This window comes from Schistocerca piceifrons, chromosome X, assembly GCF_021461385.2.
Source record: "Schistocerca piceifrons isolate TAMUIC-IGC-003096 chromosome X, iqSchPice1.1, whole genome shotgun sequence".
In the NCBI taxonomy this organism is placed as follows: domain Eukaryota; kingdom Metazoa; phylum Arthropoda; class Insecta; order Orthoptera; family Acrididae; genus Schistocerca; species Schistocerca piceifrons.
The window spans coordinates 272,815,562-272,835,743 of NC_060149.1; the positions used below are offsets into that span (position 1 = coordinate 272,815,562).

The 20,182-nt window shown below is 35.1% G+C and overlaps 1 protein-coding gene across 1 annotated transcript in view; it reads right to left on the reverse strand.

Moving 5' to 3' along the window:
* Positions 1 to 6,417: 6,417 nt before the first annotated feature.
* LOC124722306 overlaps positions 6,418 to 20,182 on the reverse strand; it is a 725,235-nt gene continuing 711,470 nt past the window's right edge. Inside the window, exon 7 of the mRNA XM_047247488.1 lies at positions 6,418 to 7,679. Coding sequence (XP_047103444.1) covers positions 7,531 to 7,679 — 149 coding nt within the window. The 3' untranslated portion in view covers positions 6,418 to 7,530. The remainder of the gene's footprint in view (positions 7,680 to 20,182) is intronic.

Below are 20,182 nucleotides of genomic sequence, written 5' to 3' on the forward strand. Positions count from 1 at the left end.
TATAGCAACAATTTTACTTGACTGTCAACACAGTGAAAACCACTTCTGAAGTAGCTGAGTGGTTTCTCATTCCATCTTCACTGACTGACCATCATAATATCTAGGTTATGAATTGTGTATGTGACTGTTTATTACAGTGCTATCCATTAACCTCTGTTCAGGTACTTGAAAATTTACAGATGTTATTGAGTCACAGATTACCACACAACTAATTTATCCAACCTGTTTCATCCTTCCATGTGTTAAGACATAGCAAAACAAATTTATTCTGTCTTTTGTTTATTTTATTACTCTCAAATAACTATTTTTTGCTTTACTTCCATTTGACCTATACATACACATAGTGCATATACAGTGTGGATCTACAATTGCCAAAGTACTGATCATACACTATTTTATGTAATTTTACTGTCCATGTGATGGTTTATAATCTGTTCATTATAATGGTATATTTAGATTTACCTAAAAGCTTGTTGACAGAGAAAACTTGATAGTTGAAAATGTTACAAAAATGTATGTGGTAAAATTAGTTTGAGCTTATTTGTACTTTTTAGAGGATTGATACCACTTGTTAGAAAGTCCTGATTTTATTCTTTTCTGTAACTAGAGTATTTTTCAAATAACTCATTATGACACCTTATAAGATGTTCATAATTAAAATTTGGAAACACCCAAACTTACTTTTAACATTTGAGCCATTATGCTTATTAGATTTCAGGATCTGACATTATACTTCGGGTGGTCTGATTTTTCTCAACTTGATAATGCCCTTGATTATCTGACTGAGCTTCTAATTAAGAATTTAACTAAATTATCAAAAGTTACAACACACAAATTTTAATGTAAGTCAGTAATCCACTGTGGAAGCATACAGTGTGTCATTCAAATATTACATTATACATTAATATGTCCATAAATGACTATCATTTAATTAAACCAAATTATGGGTTGGGTCAGTAGATCAACTCTAATGCAAATTCTAATTTTTACCAATTTATAAATTAGTATGTAATTAACAAAATCACAAAATAACATTAGACCAGTCTATACATATTGGGCCCCATGCAAAAATAGTTAGTCTGTACTTGGCAATTACACAAATAAGATCTATGTAACAAGTCCAGAACTAGAAGTTACATGAGCAGCATCTACGATGCAAAATCTGGGTATTGCAATAGTTCAGCAGCATATCTATTGAAGTTCACAGCTACAATACACTCAATTAACATAGCTTTGTTAAAGTGTGTGTAAAAGTCAATATTATTTCCAGTGGGTTCTATGAGAACTGAACATAGTTGCCGATTATCTTACAAAGTGTGATTTGAGTAAGTTTAGTACATATGTGGACAAGAGTGTTAAGTTTGTCATGAAACTGTTACAACATATGCTGCCACTGACAATAATCACAGTTTGTAAGAGCTAGCCTGGTGTATGTGAAATATGAACAGAAGTGTGAGATAAGCCGGTAAGCACCGAGCACCAACCAACCAAACCAACTGAGATAAACTGGTCGTCAGTAGAATGTGGTTTAAGGTGAATAAATGTTCATAAATCAATTTTAAATTAATGGTGTTTTGTATGTTATGGAACTGAAAGGCCACCACATAAAGTATTTTCAACTTATGAGACTTGAATTCCATTTGGTCTAAAACCATCTTTGTATACTTACAATGTCTGTTATGTTAAACTAAATATTGTATTTTACATAGAGACAATCAGTTCACAAATTTAATTAATGAATAATTTTTTGATATCAGTTACAAAATGTTTTATTTGAAATGGAAGAATAATAAGTATAGGAACACATGCATGAATAATTAAAATCAAATTGCTTCCCTCTGCACATAGTATAAGTTGACCACAGATGTTCAACATTCAAATTTTCATTATACATTTGCTCTTTAGCAATAAAATTTATACAGGTTCTCAGTCTCTTTTTTTTTACAACTTCCTATCCTAAAGGTTCCAGTTTCTCTAGACAATATTGATAATTGCTTCCTCTCTTATTTGCCACTACAACCTTAAATATTGAGTTGCCATACTTCTATTTTGCAATTAAAAAATCTATATACATATTCTTTCTGCAATAGACATATAGTGTTGCATTTTTGTTTCATACAAACCTCAAGTAATATATTCAATTTGAAAAGTTTTAAACATATTTCTGTTAATATCTTAGTATCAGAGACTGGGTTGTAAATATGTACACTATTAAGTTAATTCTCATATTAGGTCTCCTGTCACAATTTATCTGTAAGAAAAGCATAAATAGGAAATTGAAAGAAATAAATATGCAATAAATTTTCATTATAATGGAAAATACCATCAGAAGTGTTACTCACCAAATGAAGAGCATATTACTCAAGTGTAGATGCATTTATGCAGACTCATTCAAACCTTACATTTTTCTATTTAGAAGTAAAAATAAACAAAATGAAGTAGGCCCAGATTTACTAGATGGCAAGTCTGCCTTGGTCTGGGGTTCTGGGCAATTTTCCCCAACTCTCCTCATTTCCTAAACCTTGACATTCCTTTTCTTTCATCCCCCTTCCTTCTCCTGTAACCCTTCTGCCAGAAGAAGGAGCAACTGGCTCTCAAAGCTTACACATTTCCTTAAATATTATGTGTGTTTTCTCCTGTGACTAGATTTTTTGATCTATCCAATTATATTATATTTTCAAAACTTGATTATTTTCACATTACAATAGTTTGAAGTGTGGGATAGAATCCTCAATCCTCATTTGTTCAAAAATAATATAGACTTATTCATTAGACAGTTCTTCAAAAAATTTTAAAAATTTCTGTATTTAAGGTGACACTGATATTCAATACAGTGATCAGCATTAGCACATATAGACTGCCCCATGTAAATGCCATCACACTTTCAAGGAACATTATGAATCCTTGGTATTCACAGTTCAATATTGTCTTTACAGTTCACAATATTTTTATAATTTTCCTTGGTGACCAAAAGGTAGGTATGATTCCTTGTCTGTCTAAGACTCTATATATCTTACTTTCTGTTGCACCATATGATGTGTTACTCCTCCTGGCTCAGTTGAAAAGCATAATGCCTTGGTTTCCTTGGTAGAGTTGACTTAATGTTATGAACTGTGGTTAGGGAGGCAGTGGCTAATAGATTACTTCAGGAATGACCATCTCCATGATGTGATCATGACATAATCAAACCAATAAGATGAAACCCTCTTTCACAAGTATCATGACAATCAGACTTGGCCCATGGTGGAGGCAGTCACAAAAACCTTGGGATTTCATCTAAATTTGATGTGGAAAGTTAACTGACAACTGTTTATCTGAGAATTTAAGTGTTTGAGATGTGGTGTTAAATACTGATGCTGAAAATTAAGTGGACTGATTGGGTAAAAAGTGAGGAAGTTGTCAAGGGAATGTGTGGAAAACATGAAATAAAAGAAAGAATATAACACACCAGGGAATAACATTCATGGTACTAGAGGGAGCCATAGAGAGCAAAAACTGCAGGGGATAAGAGAGAGTGGAAAATATTCAAGGAAAACGTAAGACATTGTGTGTAAGTGCTACTCTGAGATGAGGAGGTTAGAATAGGAGGGGAAGCTGTGACAGGGCATGCCAAACCAGTCGAAAGACTTATGAAAACAAGCTAAAACTGAAATGTTAATATTAGTGATGATGACAATAGTAGTAATAAATAAACCAAAATAAAATTGGAGATAAGAGGCTAAAAATGGATTAAAGAAAGTGAAAGTAGAAAGTCCAAATGTGAAGAAGAGATAAAACACATAATTTGTAACTATTAGGATGAGGTGGTCAGAAAACTGATTAAAATAAATAGGGTGATGGAGAGAGTGTGAAAATTGTATGGCCTGTATGACACAAACATTTTATATCAAATGAACATATCAGAAAACAGTTATCAGTTTTTACCATGTGGTGTATTTGATGTTCAGTTTCTTACTGTTATACTGAAGAGACACTGTCACCACTAAATATTGAGCAGCATATGTATGAAGAGTATATTGTGCTCATTTCTTTTTATCCTTGAATCTTTTATGACTGCAAATTTAGAATTTTATATAGTATTGGTACTTTTATCTTAGTTGGTACATATGAATGACATCATAAAGATCACTCTATCTGTAATGCACTTATTTTAAAAAAAATTAGAATAGATGTCTTTAGATGTATCAAGTCTATTTTCTTCCCACATTTGCCACATAAGTTTTGTAAAGACGTTTTGTGAAAGATCTTAAGCAAAAAGAACACTACCTCAGGAAGTTAAATCACAATTCGTAGCTCTAGCAGGGTGAGTATTTGTTTCTTTCCATGGAGATTAAGTACAAATTGTGCAACATCTGAATTAAGAAACAATAATATTAGTGTTGCATCAATACAGTAGTTTGCAGGAGGGGTGACTGGATAACTTTTAATACATTGTAGCAGTTTCTCTGGTTATTAGCTGCATTATCTACAGCAGAAAAAAACTAGATAATAAGCAGGGGACTAAAGTACTTGCTGTGAAGTTAGGACCTAAAAAGACTACAAAGAGGCTATTTTTTCATATTTTTCTGCTTTCAACACAGTGACTGGAACAAACATCTCTTTTATTTTGACTTCGCTTACCTTTCAGTCATGGCAGTCCTCTCATAGTTCTCTTCCTTCTTCCTGTGCATGTCTTTCTGTTCCTAAATCTGACCTTCCGTTTTGCCCTTTTATGTGTGGATCATTTTATATCCAGGCACAACCAACATAAATGTCTACATAGTGCCATGTTACAAGTTTTCTTTACATGGCTTCTCTTTCAGCTCACTCTTAATCAGCTTCTTGCACACTTTCTGTCATTACTAACTGATAAACTCAATTTAGTTTGAGAATGTGACAGGTGAATAAAATAAAGGAGTACTGGATGTATCTCTGAGTGTGCCATGACTTCTTTGTCGTACAAATTTCACACATTGTCTCTTTCCTTATGTGAACTCTAGCCCTGCTTCCCAGAACATAATGGCTGTCCCATTACTCCCCTGCATCTACGGGTTAAGGGACTGTTCAGTAATTGTCACTTTCTTTCTTTTTTTTGTAAATTGCAAGGTACAGTTTCAATTTTGGGAGTTCAGTATGAGCAACTTTGCTCTTTGTTTAATAATTTTGTTATATTCTCTTTTATTTGAAGGGAGCATAATATCATATAAAAATAATATATTCATTTATTAAACAAAATTCCAGAGATGTTTTTAAATATATTTTTATATCTTGATTGATTTTTATGCCCCATCATATCAAGTTTTTGCATTTGTGATTTTGTAATTACATTAATACACTTGTATGCTCATTCTAGTGTGTGCTATTTTTAAGTATATAATAATACAATAAAAAAGAGTCTTCTCATTTTCATTTAAGTTCCATGCACACATAATAAAATAGTGTGACCATTCTTGGAAAACATTTCAGTGCCTACAACTTGTGGAAGGCCAACTACACCATGAAACACGTATCTACAATAAATTACCATTTTTCTGCTGCCTGTATTACATGCCTTTTTATAAAAAATACATCTGGCATTTGAAAAAAATAGACATTAGGATAACACTATGTAGTGTGCAATGAGTGCATAAAGATCTCTTGCAAATTTTAAGTTATAGTTGAAGTTATTCACACATGATTCCATAAACTACAGATCTACAAAAACTGTGAAGAACAAAGAACACAATAATTAATTCCTCTGCATTTACTTATTTCTCATTTTCATTAGATATACTGTATTTCTCAAGAGGAATTATGGAATATGCTGTAACATGTGTGTGTATGACATTGTAAATTATTTATGGATAACCATAAACACATTTCTTGATTTCATACTGAAATTGATGGTCATCAACACTTTACTAAAATGCTACAAGTTTATCAGGTTTCTTCTAATTTTTTTTGCAGAGTTTCTAAATGTTATTCATTGTCTGCTCAAACAGAACAAGATACATCCCTCCATACAGTACACAGCTAAAGCTCATTATGGAACCTCATTTCACATTTCATAGTGAATTACATTGATCATTTCACATGTGTTCCTACATCAAGGAAAAAACATAAAAAAAAAAACCTTAGGAAATGCTGAAGTACCATTAAGTATAGAGCTCATAGAGGATACTAAAGGTTAAAATATTTTTAAAAAATTACAGAAATTTAGAACTAACAAGAGACATTTGTATTATGGATAAGAGAGATGATAATGCTGTATGACATGCATTGAGAACTGTACCAATTTTTTATATGAGAAACATCAGAAAGTAAATCATCTGAATATTCACAGTAGGCATATTATTACACTCATTAACTGTAGAATTTATATAAATGTATAATTCACACTCATATGATGATGAACTCCATTTTGAATTCAACTGTTCATGTTTCAGTAAGAAAGGCAGAAATTTAATAGCTGAGAATAAGATTTTATAGTACCATAATTATTCTTTGCTCCATCATAACTTACATATATAGTATCTCACATAGTTTCTCAGCATTTGTAGCTACAGTCCAATAAGCTTTGCATCACTAGGATTGCTTCTATCACCCTGATTATAAACCTTGTTACTTAACTGGACACTTATGGAAATGACAATTATATCACTAACATATACGAGTAACACATGTTAGATAGTTGGGTCATGGTGTAAAGAGATTTATTTCTCAGTTTTCCAGGAATAGAATAGATGAAAACAACACATAATATAGCTGACAAAGGCACTGTAGGTTTACCATTGTGGCCCAGCAAAGATCTGTCTTAGAGCAAGGTACATCCTGGTAGATGTGCCTGACAGCCCAAGAAGGTATGACTAAAATAATATATTAATACTATTCAGGTTAGCTTTATACAACTTGTACTGATGATAATGGTTAACCACAGATTCCTCACTAATCCAGCTCACAATATTTTAATTAATATAATACACTGGATTTTTCTGCTTGTCATCAATCATTTCTTAATTATAAATTAATTCAGGAGAACATCTACATTTTATAGGTAATACACAATAAATTGAGCTACATTGAAGTATTACATTAGGTAAGCTTATATCACAGTAACTTGGTGTCAAGAATAACATTTGTTTATTATTTTCAGGTAACATCAGACAGTATACAGCTCACAAAACAGTCTAAATAAAGGCTTCTGCTATTGCAGCATATTTTATTCTGCAGGAACACTATGATGGGCTTCATCCACTTCAGGGACATATTTTACACATAAATTTAGGTCATACATTGCATTTCTCTGCCTAACCGATACCTTAACCATACATTCACAATAATTATATGAGCGCCTGGCTGTACAGTGTATACAAGCAACAACTGGCATAAAAATTTAAGCTTTGGGTAAACAACTGTTTATATTCAGACATATGACACATAATAAATTCAGTTTCACTGGTGAAGTCAAGATTAATTAAAAGGATGCATTTTTATATAGTATATCACACTTCTAGCACATTTGAACATACAGCCAACCACTGTTTTCTACATACTGATTATTTTAGAACATAGTCAACTGTTTGCAAATGACTGATTAATATTGTTTCCACACTTACACTGTAAATGTCTTTCACTGTTACTGCATTTACTGCATTGGTGGTCCATTTCCTCCAGATGACACTGCTCCAGCATGGATGGCCTCATTCTGCCAAGTTTTAATCCTGCACACGTTCACCAGCTTTTGTAAAAGGAAAACATTTTGAATTTGCAATATACATGTATTTATAAAATATATATGAGAAATGAATAACATTTATTAGTAACTAACTAATACTGCAACAAACACCAATAAGAATTTCCATGTGCATTAATCTTGCACGCATTCACAACCCTTTTTGTTAAAGAATGGAATCTTTGAAGTGGCTATACTTGCAACATGAATGATAGATTTAATACTATTTATTAAACATAAACTAATCTTGCCACAATTACTGTTAAGAAGATAGGAGAAAATTAAAAAAAAAGCCTATGCGAAAGGAAATGGCAGTCCTTGTGAGAATGCTACATGGATTCACAATCACTAAACATGTTATCTGCAAACCTTTTCATACAGTAGCATGATTTATGAAAGGCATTTGGCAATTACGGCCTACTTGAGTATGAAAATCAACATCTGAAATTTCTTCTGCCATTATGAAACTAAAAATCAAATATTTGTTTGGAAATGAATATATTCTCTTATACAAAGACAGATCCTGCAACCCACTGATTCCAACTTGGTGTGTGACTACTGCACAAAAAATGAAATCATTGAGCTGCCTCATCCTCTGTGCTCTCCAGACCTGACTCCTGAGGACTTTTTCTTATTTCCAAAGCTGAAAATCCCATTGAAAAAATGAAGATGTGCAACAACAGACAAGATAAAAGAAAATTCACATATGTCACTTCACGCGATCCAGCAAGAGGTGTACCAAGACTGCTTCAAAAAGTGTAACCAATATTGGGAGCAGTGTATCAACTACGGAGGAGAGTATTTTGAAGAAGAATAAGTGAAAGGTAAGCATAGAAAAATTTTGTGGACGAAGTTCCAGAATTTTTTTACCTCGTATTTTACTCTCTGGCAAGAGGATGAATGCTAATATAAAATTTATGTATTGTCATTTTAAGTTAAACAATTTTACTGTGAATAAGGAAAAATAAGTGGTCAGCATATTTGTCTGCAGGCTTATATGGTGCTCTCTGAGCCTAGTCCAGACTGACATCCCAATCTGTTTAATGTAGCAACACTGACACTCTTGACAGATGATTTATAAACCCCACTTTTTATGATTTCTGGTTGTTCATCTTTTGAACTGAAGAGATGTCTGCCAACTGTCTGTGGAATATAGAAATGCAAAGAGTAGCCTTTTGATTTTAAAATATTGCTTACCCTATTTGATGTTTTACCTACAAAAGGTAAACTGCACCACTTCCTCTTTGGTCTATCTTTGTTGTACACTGGGTGCAGTAGGTATCTGGCTTGCTTCCTCAGTTTTGTACTGAGAATTTTGCCAATAATGTTGGACTCAAATTCATTATTTGTGGGAATGGTTTTTATTGTACTGAGTTTTTGATTGTGTTCTTTGTTCATGGAGATGGAAAGGTTGAAAGTGTATCATGTGGTGGAACTCTGCATGTTTAGGCTGTAGGATGATGAGAGGAAGCTGGGATTAATGTGTCATTAAAGGAGTTTTTTTTGTGAGTTTTAAATGCTGTAAACTGATCTGATGTCTATGGAAATTCATGTTGGACCCCTCATCCAACTCCATACTCTTTACATTAGTATGCCATTGACTCATATTTTCCATGAACATGTGGAGTTGACTAGCCGAACCTTTCCACATACAGAGAATATCATCAACATATCTGTACCAGTACACAACATGTTTTCCCAATGGTTCACTCTTAAGAAAACCAATTTCCCACTTGTCCATGAAAATTTCTGCTAGGTAGAGTGATAAGGTGAGCCCAGTGCCAGACAATCCATTTGCTTTTAACAGTTCCCTTGGAATCAGAAATAGTTTTAGTCTAAACAACATTCAACTGTACCAATTATGCTCAGCTGTTTTTCTGGTTTAATGTTGTGTAAATAGAATTATCATGACAGTATATACACAGTCATTTACAGGAATACCTGAGAACAATCTGTGTATGCCAAAAGAGACTAATTTTGCATTTGTTGGTCTCTTAACATCTGTTAACTTGTTGACTAAATCTAAAATGTTCTTAATGCTGATTTGCCTGTGAAGTTCAGTTTTCTCCTCAAGATGCTGTTCATCTTCCCGGAAATACTGTGTGCTGGTGCTTGTATGATTGGAACTTCTGGCTTGTGAATTTTGGGTAAGCCATGTCGTTGTGGAGCTGTAGGATTCATTTGAAGACTGCTCTTACAAACTTATTCAGGGAAAAATGTTGTAGAGCTTGTTTACTATCTGATTAGCCTGATCATTGTATTTAGCTGTTGGGTCTTGCTATAGTTTTTGTAGGTGCACTGATTGGTAAAATTTTTAAACTTTGTTTGTATAATCTGTTTTATTTAACAGCATTACATTCTTGCCTTTATCTGCTCTAGCACAATCATGTTACTGCTTTCAGTCCTAGTTTTAAGTCCTTCATGACTAAGAAATTATTGTTCTTTCCATATTGAAGTTGTTGTTGTTGCTGTTCCTGTATAGTTTTTTCCACTCACTGTACTTTCACAGCTGTATCTTTCTGTAGGGCTAGTTATAGATCTACTCTTAGATACTCTCAACACTTAAGGTTTGGGAATCATGTTTCTGGCATTGACAGTAGCTTTTCTTCTGGTTTTGTCAGAATTAATGTTGACAAGTTTACAATTCTATCTGGAAACCGTATTTTCATTTTTGGGGTTATAGTTCTCTCCTTCAACAACAATAACTGTTGTAATTTCTTCTTTGGACAGAAAAACATCTTCTATATGATGTGCAAAACTTTCTATTGGTGCATTTTCAAACCAGATAAATTCACATGGGTGTAGCATGTAAGGAAGTTGCATGTGTACTAATTACAAGTCCACACTCACATTATCCTGTATCCAATACCAATTTCATGTTTCTTGGTTTATCCATAGTTTGTCTGCTGTTTTCTTCACATGTTTTGCAGAAGCAGAGTTCTTTTTGATCTTAACGGCACTGTATTTTGGTGTTATTTCATAATCTAGTCACTGCTTATTAAACCAAATATGTTCATATGCTTTCACTTTCTTGGTTAGGAATCATCTATAAAGCACAGTTGATGATGCTTAAGTTGAATTCTTAGCCATTTTAATTGAATCAACTGAGAGTTATTGGTGAAACATTGTATATTCCATTAACTAAACATAACCCCTATCTAGCCTTGTTTCACAAACTTTATTATTAACATACAACCTAGGTTTTGGGTTAGATAAACAACCAGACATAATGAAACATGGGGTTTATAAGCTCATCTGGTGATAGTGTCAGTGTTCATATATGGACAGACTGGGAGGTAATTCAGCACGAGGCTCAGAAAACAAAATAGAAGTTGGAGGTTTATGAAGCCAAATTCATCTTTTGCTCAACATTGCAGCTTTACAGCAGGATGAACTGCTCCCATCAAACTGTGGCACAACTTGTAGTTGAACATAACATGCTTGATTTCAATGGCTGCTTCACAACTGGGGTCATCTGGATCCTCCCATCAACAGAGTTTTTCTGAACTATGCAGAAGGGAGTTCTCCTGACAACACATTTTCCACTCATGAAATCATTCCACCCTCAATCTACGGTAGCCTAACATCCCCATACCCTGGAACCAACAGTTTCCAACCCTTCCCCTATCACCTCCCCCCCCCCCCCCCAGTTCACATCTCCTCACCTGTTCTGTGTGCCACTCTCTGTCAATGCACCCCTTGCCTGCTCTTCTCCTTTTCCACTCACCCTGTTCTCCTCCCCCACAGCATCCTGACACTGTGGCTGGCAGCCTTGCCCTGCCATGTAGTCCCTGAACACTCTGTCATGTATGTTGTCTCAATCCCCCACCCACAGCCCTCTACCTGTACCCTGTATCCCTCCCTCTTGCCCACCCCACTTGAGATTGCTAATTCTGCTGGATGTGATACAGTTGCTTTCTGGCTGGAGCAGCTAGAGATAACAGTCATGTGTGTATGACGTGTGCTTGCTTGTGTGATTGTGTGTGTGTTTTCCTTTTCTTTTCCTTTCTGAAGAAGGCTTTTAGTGAAAGCCCAATGTGTGACAATCTTTTCATTATGTCTCTCTGTAACTCAGCTTGTCATCTTTACAGTGAGTAGCAATCTATCTTTCTCATAATATTGTTGATATTCCAACCTGAACTTTCCATTGTTTGGTTGTGTAAACCCTGAAATATTTGAAACATTTTGTAGTGCAGAGAAATACATTAAAATATAATAAATTTCAAATAATGATTGTGAATGGGGCCTGCAAATTGATATCGGGTATGAATGCTAATAAGGATATTTTCATTAGTTAGTTATTATTTTAATTTTCTGTTGATCACAATTGTAACCTCCTACTTTGATGTGAAATGAGTCAGTTTTACAGTTATGATCCACTTTCTCAGTGGTAAAATGTGACAAAATCCTGACCATTTACATTGTTTCTTAAATCACTTTTTTATAGTGATTTATACTTGACTATGTTTAATCCCTCCCTCTCTCTCAAAGTATGAAATGTAGCTTTTGAAGCTAATAATCAAGGAACTTTTGCACTGAGCAGCTTCAGATAATTTACATTTAATTTTACTCTGAGTTGATGAAACATTTAAAGTTATGTGCTAAAATATAATGATGAATTTTAGTCTGCATGTACTGTATATTTAACAGCACTAAACTCTGAATGAAATGTGCAGCTGAAACATGAAACTATTGAACTACCATAAATAATAAAAACAGTCTAAGTAAATGTTATGGAGTTAAACATGCTGCATCATTATTGCAGGTGGAAAATTTAATTACATAATAATACCTTGACTGTCTGTCTTGATACTACATACAACACTGCATTACAAGGTTCAATAAATTATTATAATATGCAAATGTAATCACTGAATAAGAAAATGATAAGATGATAAGGAGTTACTGAAACATATAACCTAGTACAGCAGTAAAGACAGGCCAATAGAGTGTTGATCAATCATATTCTGATAGCAGTTGCACTTCTCATTAAATAAACGTGAATGTGTTGAATTATGTAGGTTTACTCTTTGTTATGTCCTAGCCAGTAATGCCACCCGAGCCCACTGCCAAAAGGTTGGCAGCATCAAAGTCCGGACGCCGTCCGCATAAGCAGCGCCAGCGAGACAGCAAATCGCCGCAAGTCTGCGCGCGCCACCGCTGGCTTCTGGCTTCTTAAGCGCTGGAGTCGCGAGTGCTAGGACAGTTCTGGATTCGCCGCTCAGTTGTGTACTCGCCACCGAATTGTGTACTTGCTAGTCAGTTGTGTGTTCATCGCAGCAGAGTTGTTGTTTGTCGTCAGCCGACGCTGACCTAGTCGCTCCGACTTGAACTAGACAGATTTCCGTAGACACGGAGTTCACGACCTTGTTTCTGTATCTTAGTGAATAAAGATAAGTACCGACTTTTATTTAATCTGAGTGTTTGGGCTTTCATCTTTCTGTTTACTGTTCCAGCGGACCGGTCGGCCCGCTATTAAAAGTGTGGCGGTGACTTCGTAAGCCATTTCTACAGCCAAGTGTTTGTCGCTACGAACACCGCCACAAAACTCTTTATAATCTTGCATCCATTATAAGCATTGGGCTCTCTGTTGATTACAGGGTTGAAAATACCAAGACCAAGACAGGAATCACAAATCATCAAGATTATTCACCAGTCTTGCTGAAAAATACAGTCAACACATTTCCTTGGAGAAATTAGGAATATTACTGCAGGTTGTAAGAGTAATCCTTAAATGATATACAGAGAAGGCTTTTGTCCTAGGACCTGAAAGACCTATTTTCAGACCATCAAGTGAACATTTAAAAAATTTGCAAAGACTTGTAAGAGAAAAGACTTTCTGACTACATTGTCACTGTATGCAGTATTCATTATGGCTTAACCACAAGAACTGTAAGGTTTCTGGTATATATATATTTTCTAAGGGACCAGTCTTGTACCAAATAACAGGGAGAGAGAGGAGATGGTAGGACTGGAATGTCTCTAGGCATTCATGTAACAAAACTAACTTTCACAATGTACACCAAAAAACACATAAAAGTCAATGGGCACTAGCTGAAAGTATTGATTGAGACTGGCTCCAGAGCAGCTGGACAAATTACTTGTGCTGGTAGAAGTCCACTTGTGAGAATGGTTGTACTAAGTAGTGCTTCGTTAACAGCCCTCATTCCTTGAGTTTACTTGGATGCATTTAAACAATCACATGCTGCACAATGCCACACCTGGCCATATGGGTGGTGTCACAGTCTGGACATGAAAGGCATACAAAAGAACATATTAAACTTATAATACTGAACAGTAATGAAAACCACACAAGCAAAGTTGTAGCATCATACATAAAAAGCCAATGATATTAATTTGCTTATACTGCCATCTAATACCAACAATAATCTATAACCTCTTGAGTTGAGAGTTATTGCTTCTTTCAAGAAATTCCAAGTTACAATATGTTGTGAACTTGATGACAGCTACAATGAGATGAATCATAATTTATAAAGTTGTTAAAGTACTCACTAGCTGAATTAGATGCAGTGGTTTCAGGACATATTGTACTGAAGAACTGAACCTTTTCTTTTTATCAGAAGACTATCTGCCAACTTAAATGACTAACTGGCCTTTGGAAAATGAATGTCACCAAAGAACTGATTTGTAATATACTTCTACTGTTGATGTTTCGAAGACATTACAGCTGTAGGTCTGAACACTCCTCAGTTTACTGCAGCAGTTAATGTCAGTGGGAAAGCCACTAAGCCAATATGTCCAAAGCCCCTCTTCTAATATAAATAAACTAAAAAGCTAACTCAGTGATTCCAACAATTATTCTCATCAAAACCTGTCTCAAAGAAGAAGCCAGATTGACAGAAGAAAAGAAAAAGAAGAAATAATGTGCAGGAAAATAGTTGAGAAATGGAAGGAATAAAAACTTAAAGAGCAAGTTGTAAGAATCCAACAAATCTGAAGCATTTTGTTATTGATGACGGCTTCTTTTTAGCAGAGAGTTTCTTCAGATGAAGACAGAATGGTATATTTTTCGGCAGGTTTCATGATTGTAAAAGTCTATCACAATTGTTTTTACAATTATCAGGCATTCTGTTGATAATGTGCTAAAAGTTGCACACAAGTGTCATTTATTGATGTACAACTGGAAAAATGAAATCTATACCAATAGATGAAAGAAGCAGATACCAGTGCATTGAATTTACCTAACCCACTTAAGATGAGATTCATGTGGAAATATGTTGACTTTTTGTCATGTTGTCATTGAATTCACATTGTATTAACTATGTACTAGCATTTTGAAAGCTGTTTTGATTCTATAATTTGTAATTTGTACATAAGTATACTGCATTTCATAGAGTGAACTTGCTGGGTTCTTTGATATGTATTACATTTCTGGATGTAAGCCACTTAATGACAATGATTCAGTTACCCCATTAACGTGTTTTAGAGGTTAAGTGGGCCACTTGCAACTGGTACATATTGTTCCTCAGTTCTGTTAATATTCGGATTAGGCTTTTAATACTTGTTTCAAATATTCATTACTTAGTTCTCAGCACAACAATATGTTGAACAAGTGAAACGATGGTCAAAAGTAAGGAAGTAACAACTGGCTCTGTTAACATAACTTAACCCCCAAATACCAATAAATAGTAATGAAAAAACCTAACTTAACCCTATTGCTTGCTTTTAGTCTACATATACCGATGTGCAAAACTTAAGGATGAAAGTATGAACTTTTTCATGAAGTGTCACTGCCAAGTAACATAGCTCAGTGAACCTTGGCCCATACATAGAAAGAATTGCTGTGCTGTAGTACAGAAGGTAACTGAAAGAAATACACAATGAGATAAATAGAAATGGCACTGTTATTCAAAGACAATAATAACACAATGAGATAAATTGAAATGACACTTTATTCAAAGACAATAATTACACTGAAGTCACTGAAACTTGTTATGGTCCACTGGACATAATGAAAATTAGGTGATGGTTCTTAATATGAAACATAATCACCGCAGATGGCAGTACATGCTCTGCAACATGCTTCCATGCTGGTTGCAAGGTTGGTAAGGATTTCTTGTGGCAGGGCATTCCATTCCTCTCTCTGTAGGGTTGACTACTGTTGGATGGTCATTGGTGCAAGTGGATGTGCTACAGTACATCTCCCCAATGCATCCCACATGTGCTCAGTGCAATTTAAGTTGGGGGAATGGACAGGTTAGTCCATTCATCAGATATCCTCTAGTTCTAAGAGCTCCTCCACCTGCACTCTGTAATGCAGTTGTGCATTGTCATCCATAAAAATGAAGTCATAGCCAGATGCACCACTAAAAAGTTACACATTGCAAAACAGCACATGTTACAATAACATTGACTGTTTAATGTACCATATTCAAAGGTTTGGAGGTCTGTATGTCCGTGCAACATTATACCTCCCCACAAATAATACCTGGATCACCAAAATGATTATGTTTGACATTGTTCTTAGGTGCATTGCATTTTCCCATCTCTTGCCATGGCGGAGGAGGAGAAGATTAATGTTTAACATTCCAGAGACAGAGCACAAGATCGGATTAGGGAACGATGGAGAAAGAAATTGGCCATGCCCTTTCAACAGAACCATTCTAGCATTTACCTTAAGCGATTTAGGGAAATCACAGAATACCTAAATCAGGCTACCAGGACACGGGTGTGAATCATTGTCTTACTGAATTAGACTCCAATGGGCTTCCCACCTCTCACCATGTTAGAGTATGTCCAGAATCACTACACAGGTTGAGTCTGATCTCATCTGTGGAGAGCACACAACCCCAGTCCTCAGTGGTCCAGTCCATATGCTCTTGGCACCATTGCAAATCGTTGAACACACTACACTCAGTGGTCAATGTTATATCAACACTGTATCCTTCTCCCATATGCACCTTTTCAGGAGTGCATCCAGCCCTGATGTAATTTTTATGGATGGCCATGCACATCTGCACTGAACAGCACATGCCCTATCACAAGAACTCCTTGCCAACCTTGTCGCCAGCTTACAGCACCATATTTTCACCTGGTGGCAGAAAGTCAGACTATTATTTTTTCAGCATACTCCACAAGAACACTGACTAATTAATGTACCTATGATGTTTCAGCATCCTGTGGTGTTTACATCGTGCACTGCAGCACACAGAAACCATTAGTTGAACTATAACCACCTGTTATACCCAACAAAGTGTAACTTCCTCTTACCATTGCAATCATGCTAAAAGTAAAAACTTAAAAACAAATATTTTTTCAGCCTATAGAAATATGCATTAGAGTTTGGATGCTTTTTCTGTGGAAGTGATGGGGGAGGGTTTACTGTAATGAATCAGACTATGACACAACTTATAGGACATGGTTAAGGAATGAAAAATGAATGTTAGTGTAAAAGTTGCGTAGCTTAGCATACACTAGTGCGCAAAACTTAAGGACTAAAGTAACTTTTGCATGCTGTGTTATGCTAAGTAACAGGTCAATAAAACTTCTACCGTGCATAGAAAGAACTGCTACAGTATAGTACAGAAGATAAGTGAAAAAATACACACTGATATGAACAGAAATGACACTTTTTTTTTAGACAATAATTACACTGACATCACTATGATGTATGATGCTAACTTGGATATTACAAAATGTGGGATAATGTTTTTAATAGGATGTTTGATCATCACAGATGTCAATGAATGCTCTGCAATGTACTCCCAAGCTGGCGACAAGGTTGGCAAGGAGTTCTTGTGATACGGCATTCCATTCCTCCAGCATCTTGGTTGGCAACTACTGTATGGCCCTTGGCACATGTGGATATGCTGCAGTACATCTCCCCAACATATTCAACATGTGCTTGATGGGATTTAAGTCATGAGAATGAGCAGGCCAGTTCATTCACCAAACATCCTTTCATTTCAAGAGCTCCTCCACCTGTGCTGTTAAGTGCAGATGTGCATGGCCATCCATAAAAATTACATCAGGGCTGAATGCACTCCTGAAAAGGTGCATATGGGAGAAGGATACAGTGTTGATATAACATTGACCACTGAGTGTAGTGTGTTCAACGATTTGCAGTGGTGCCAAGAGCATATGGACTGGACCACTGAGGACTGGGGTTGTGTGCTCTCCACAGATGAGAGCAGACTCAACCTGTGTAGTGATTCTGGACATACTCTAATATGGTGAGAGGTGGGAAGCCCATTGGAGTCTAATTCAGTAAGACAATGATTCACACCAGTGTCCTGGTAGCCTGATGTAGGTTTTCTGTGATTTCCCTAAATCGCTTAAGGTAAATGCTAGAATTGTTCTGTTGAAAGTACTCAAAGTAACTATTGTATACTACATTTTTGTCTATACTAGTGACACTGGCTAAGATTGTCATAGCAAACGCCAGGCTGTTTAGTTTATTTTTTAAATAATCTCTGTGTGAGGACCATCATAGGTTTTTTGTCCAATTGCATTCCTAAGAATTTAACATGTTCTGCTTCATTTAGCTCCTGGCTTCTGTGCATAATTTGAATATCATTTATTTGAGACTGTTTTGTCTGAAAATGCATCAGCTGTGTTTTTGAAGTATTTAGCTTTAGGCCATTTAGATGGAACCAAACATCTAGGGTTTCTACAGTTTCTATGTCATTTTCAGGAAATTCTTGTTCGTTTTTATTTTTTACCAGTAGTGATGTGTCATCAGCAAATAAAACTGAATGATAATTTGTATTTATGAGTAAGTCATTTACATAAAAATAAAGAGGATTGGGCCCAGAATTGAGCCTTTGAGATGGTTCTCCACTTCAAGGAGTATTTCCCTTTATTTGATCTTATGACAACCCTTTGCTTTCTCTCCATTAGATATGACTTACACCACTGTAAGGTGCTACTTATAATTCCATATTTCCTCATTTTATATAATAGTAAGGAGTGATTCACACAGTTGAATGCTTTGGATAAGTAACAGAAAATTTCCATAGCTTTTTGTGACTTGTCCAAAGTGGAACTAACTTTAGTCACAAATTCATTGCTTGCTTGAATTGTACTTTTGCCTTTCTGGAATCCAAATTGATTTTTTGAGATTACATTGTGTTTTTAACAGAAACTTTGAATTTGAATTGCAACAATCATTTGAAATATCTTAGGAAACACAGGAAGAAGAGAAGTTGGATGGTAACTTCCCATATCATCTACAGAGGCTTTCTTGAATACTGGCTTGACTTCTGCATATTTTAGATATTCTGGAAAGTACCCTTTTTCAAGTGACTGATTAATTATTTTGTGTAGTGGTTGTGCTATTATATTTGTAGCTACTTTAATGGCTTTGGCAGGTATTTTATCCCGTCCCACTGAATTTTTATGTTTTAGGTTTATTATAGTTTTTTCTACAGCTTTTACTGTTACTTCGTTAAATTTAATTAGTCTCTATTTCTTGCTCTGACTTGAGCCAAACAAATGTACATTATTGTGATAAGAGTCTATGTCAACATCAGATTTTGCTACATTTGTGAAGAATTTATTAAATTTTCTGATATCTGAGCAGGATGTACAATTATTTTGCCTTTTACCTTTATTTTAGAGATTTCCTGGTTGCTAGGTTTGATTCCAAGTTCAGATTTGACTACTGTCCATACTGCCTTGGATTTATTTGTGTGTTTTTAATGAATTTAGTGTTTGCCATTTCATTTGCTGCTTTTGCAACTTTTGTAAGTAGTTTTTTATATGCTTTAACATAGTTTATGAACTCAGGACTCTTATTAGATTTCAGCTCACCATGTAGTTCTCTCTTTCTATTGCTGGATATTTTTATGCCAGTGGTAATCCACTTTAGTTTATTTGTTGCCCTTCTTGGGCAAGCTATGGGTGGAAATGTTTCATTTAAGACATGTAAAAAGCTGTTTAAAAACTTATCACAATTTTCTGAACATGAGTTTTCTGGTTGTGATGACCAGTCTACCTCATTTAATCTATACCAGAACAAATTTATGTTTTCTTCACTGAACTGTCTTTTCATGAAGCATCTCCTCCCATTTTTTTTTTGCTATTTATTTTTTGTGAGTTTAGTTCTATAAGCAGAGCAGAGTGCCCTGAGATACTTAGGTTTAAAGAGAATTTGGCAGTGTCCTCAAATGTATAATTTGTTAAAATATTGTCTATGCATGTTGCTGTTTGCTCATTTACTCAGGTGAAGTCAGTGAAATTTAGTCTCAAGTGGAGCTATTATGTTTTTCAGGGTGATCCATGAGTGCATCAATTAATGAACATACCTATGATGTTTCAGCATTCTGTCATGTACACAGCCCGCAGTGCAGCACTCGGAACATCATTAATTTAATTCTAACAATCCTGTACCTACTATAGTAACTTGTACCTATCATGTACCATTCAAAAGAATTATTTCTTTCTGTTAATAAGCTTCTAATGCATTACAGTAGCTTAGTAGTTCATTTGTAGGTATTTATGTCAAATAAAATTAAAAATTTAGCACTCATC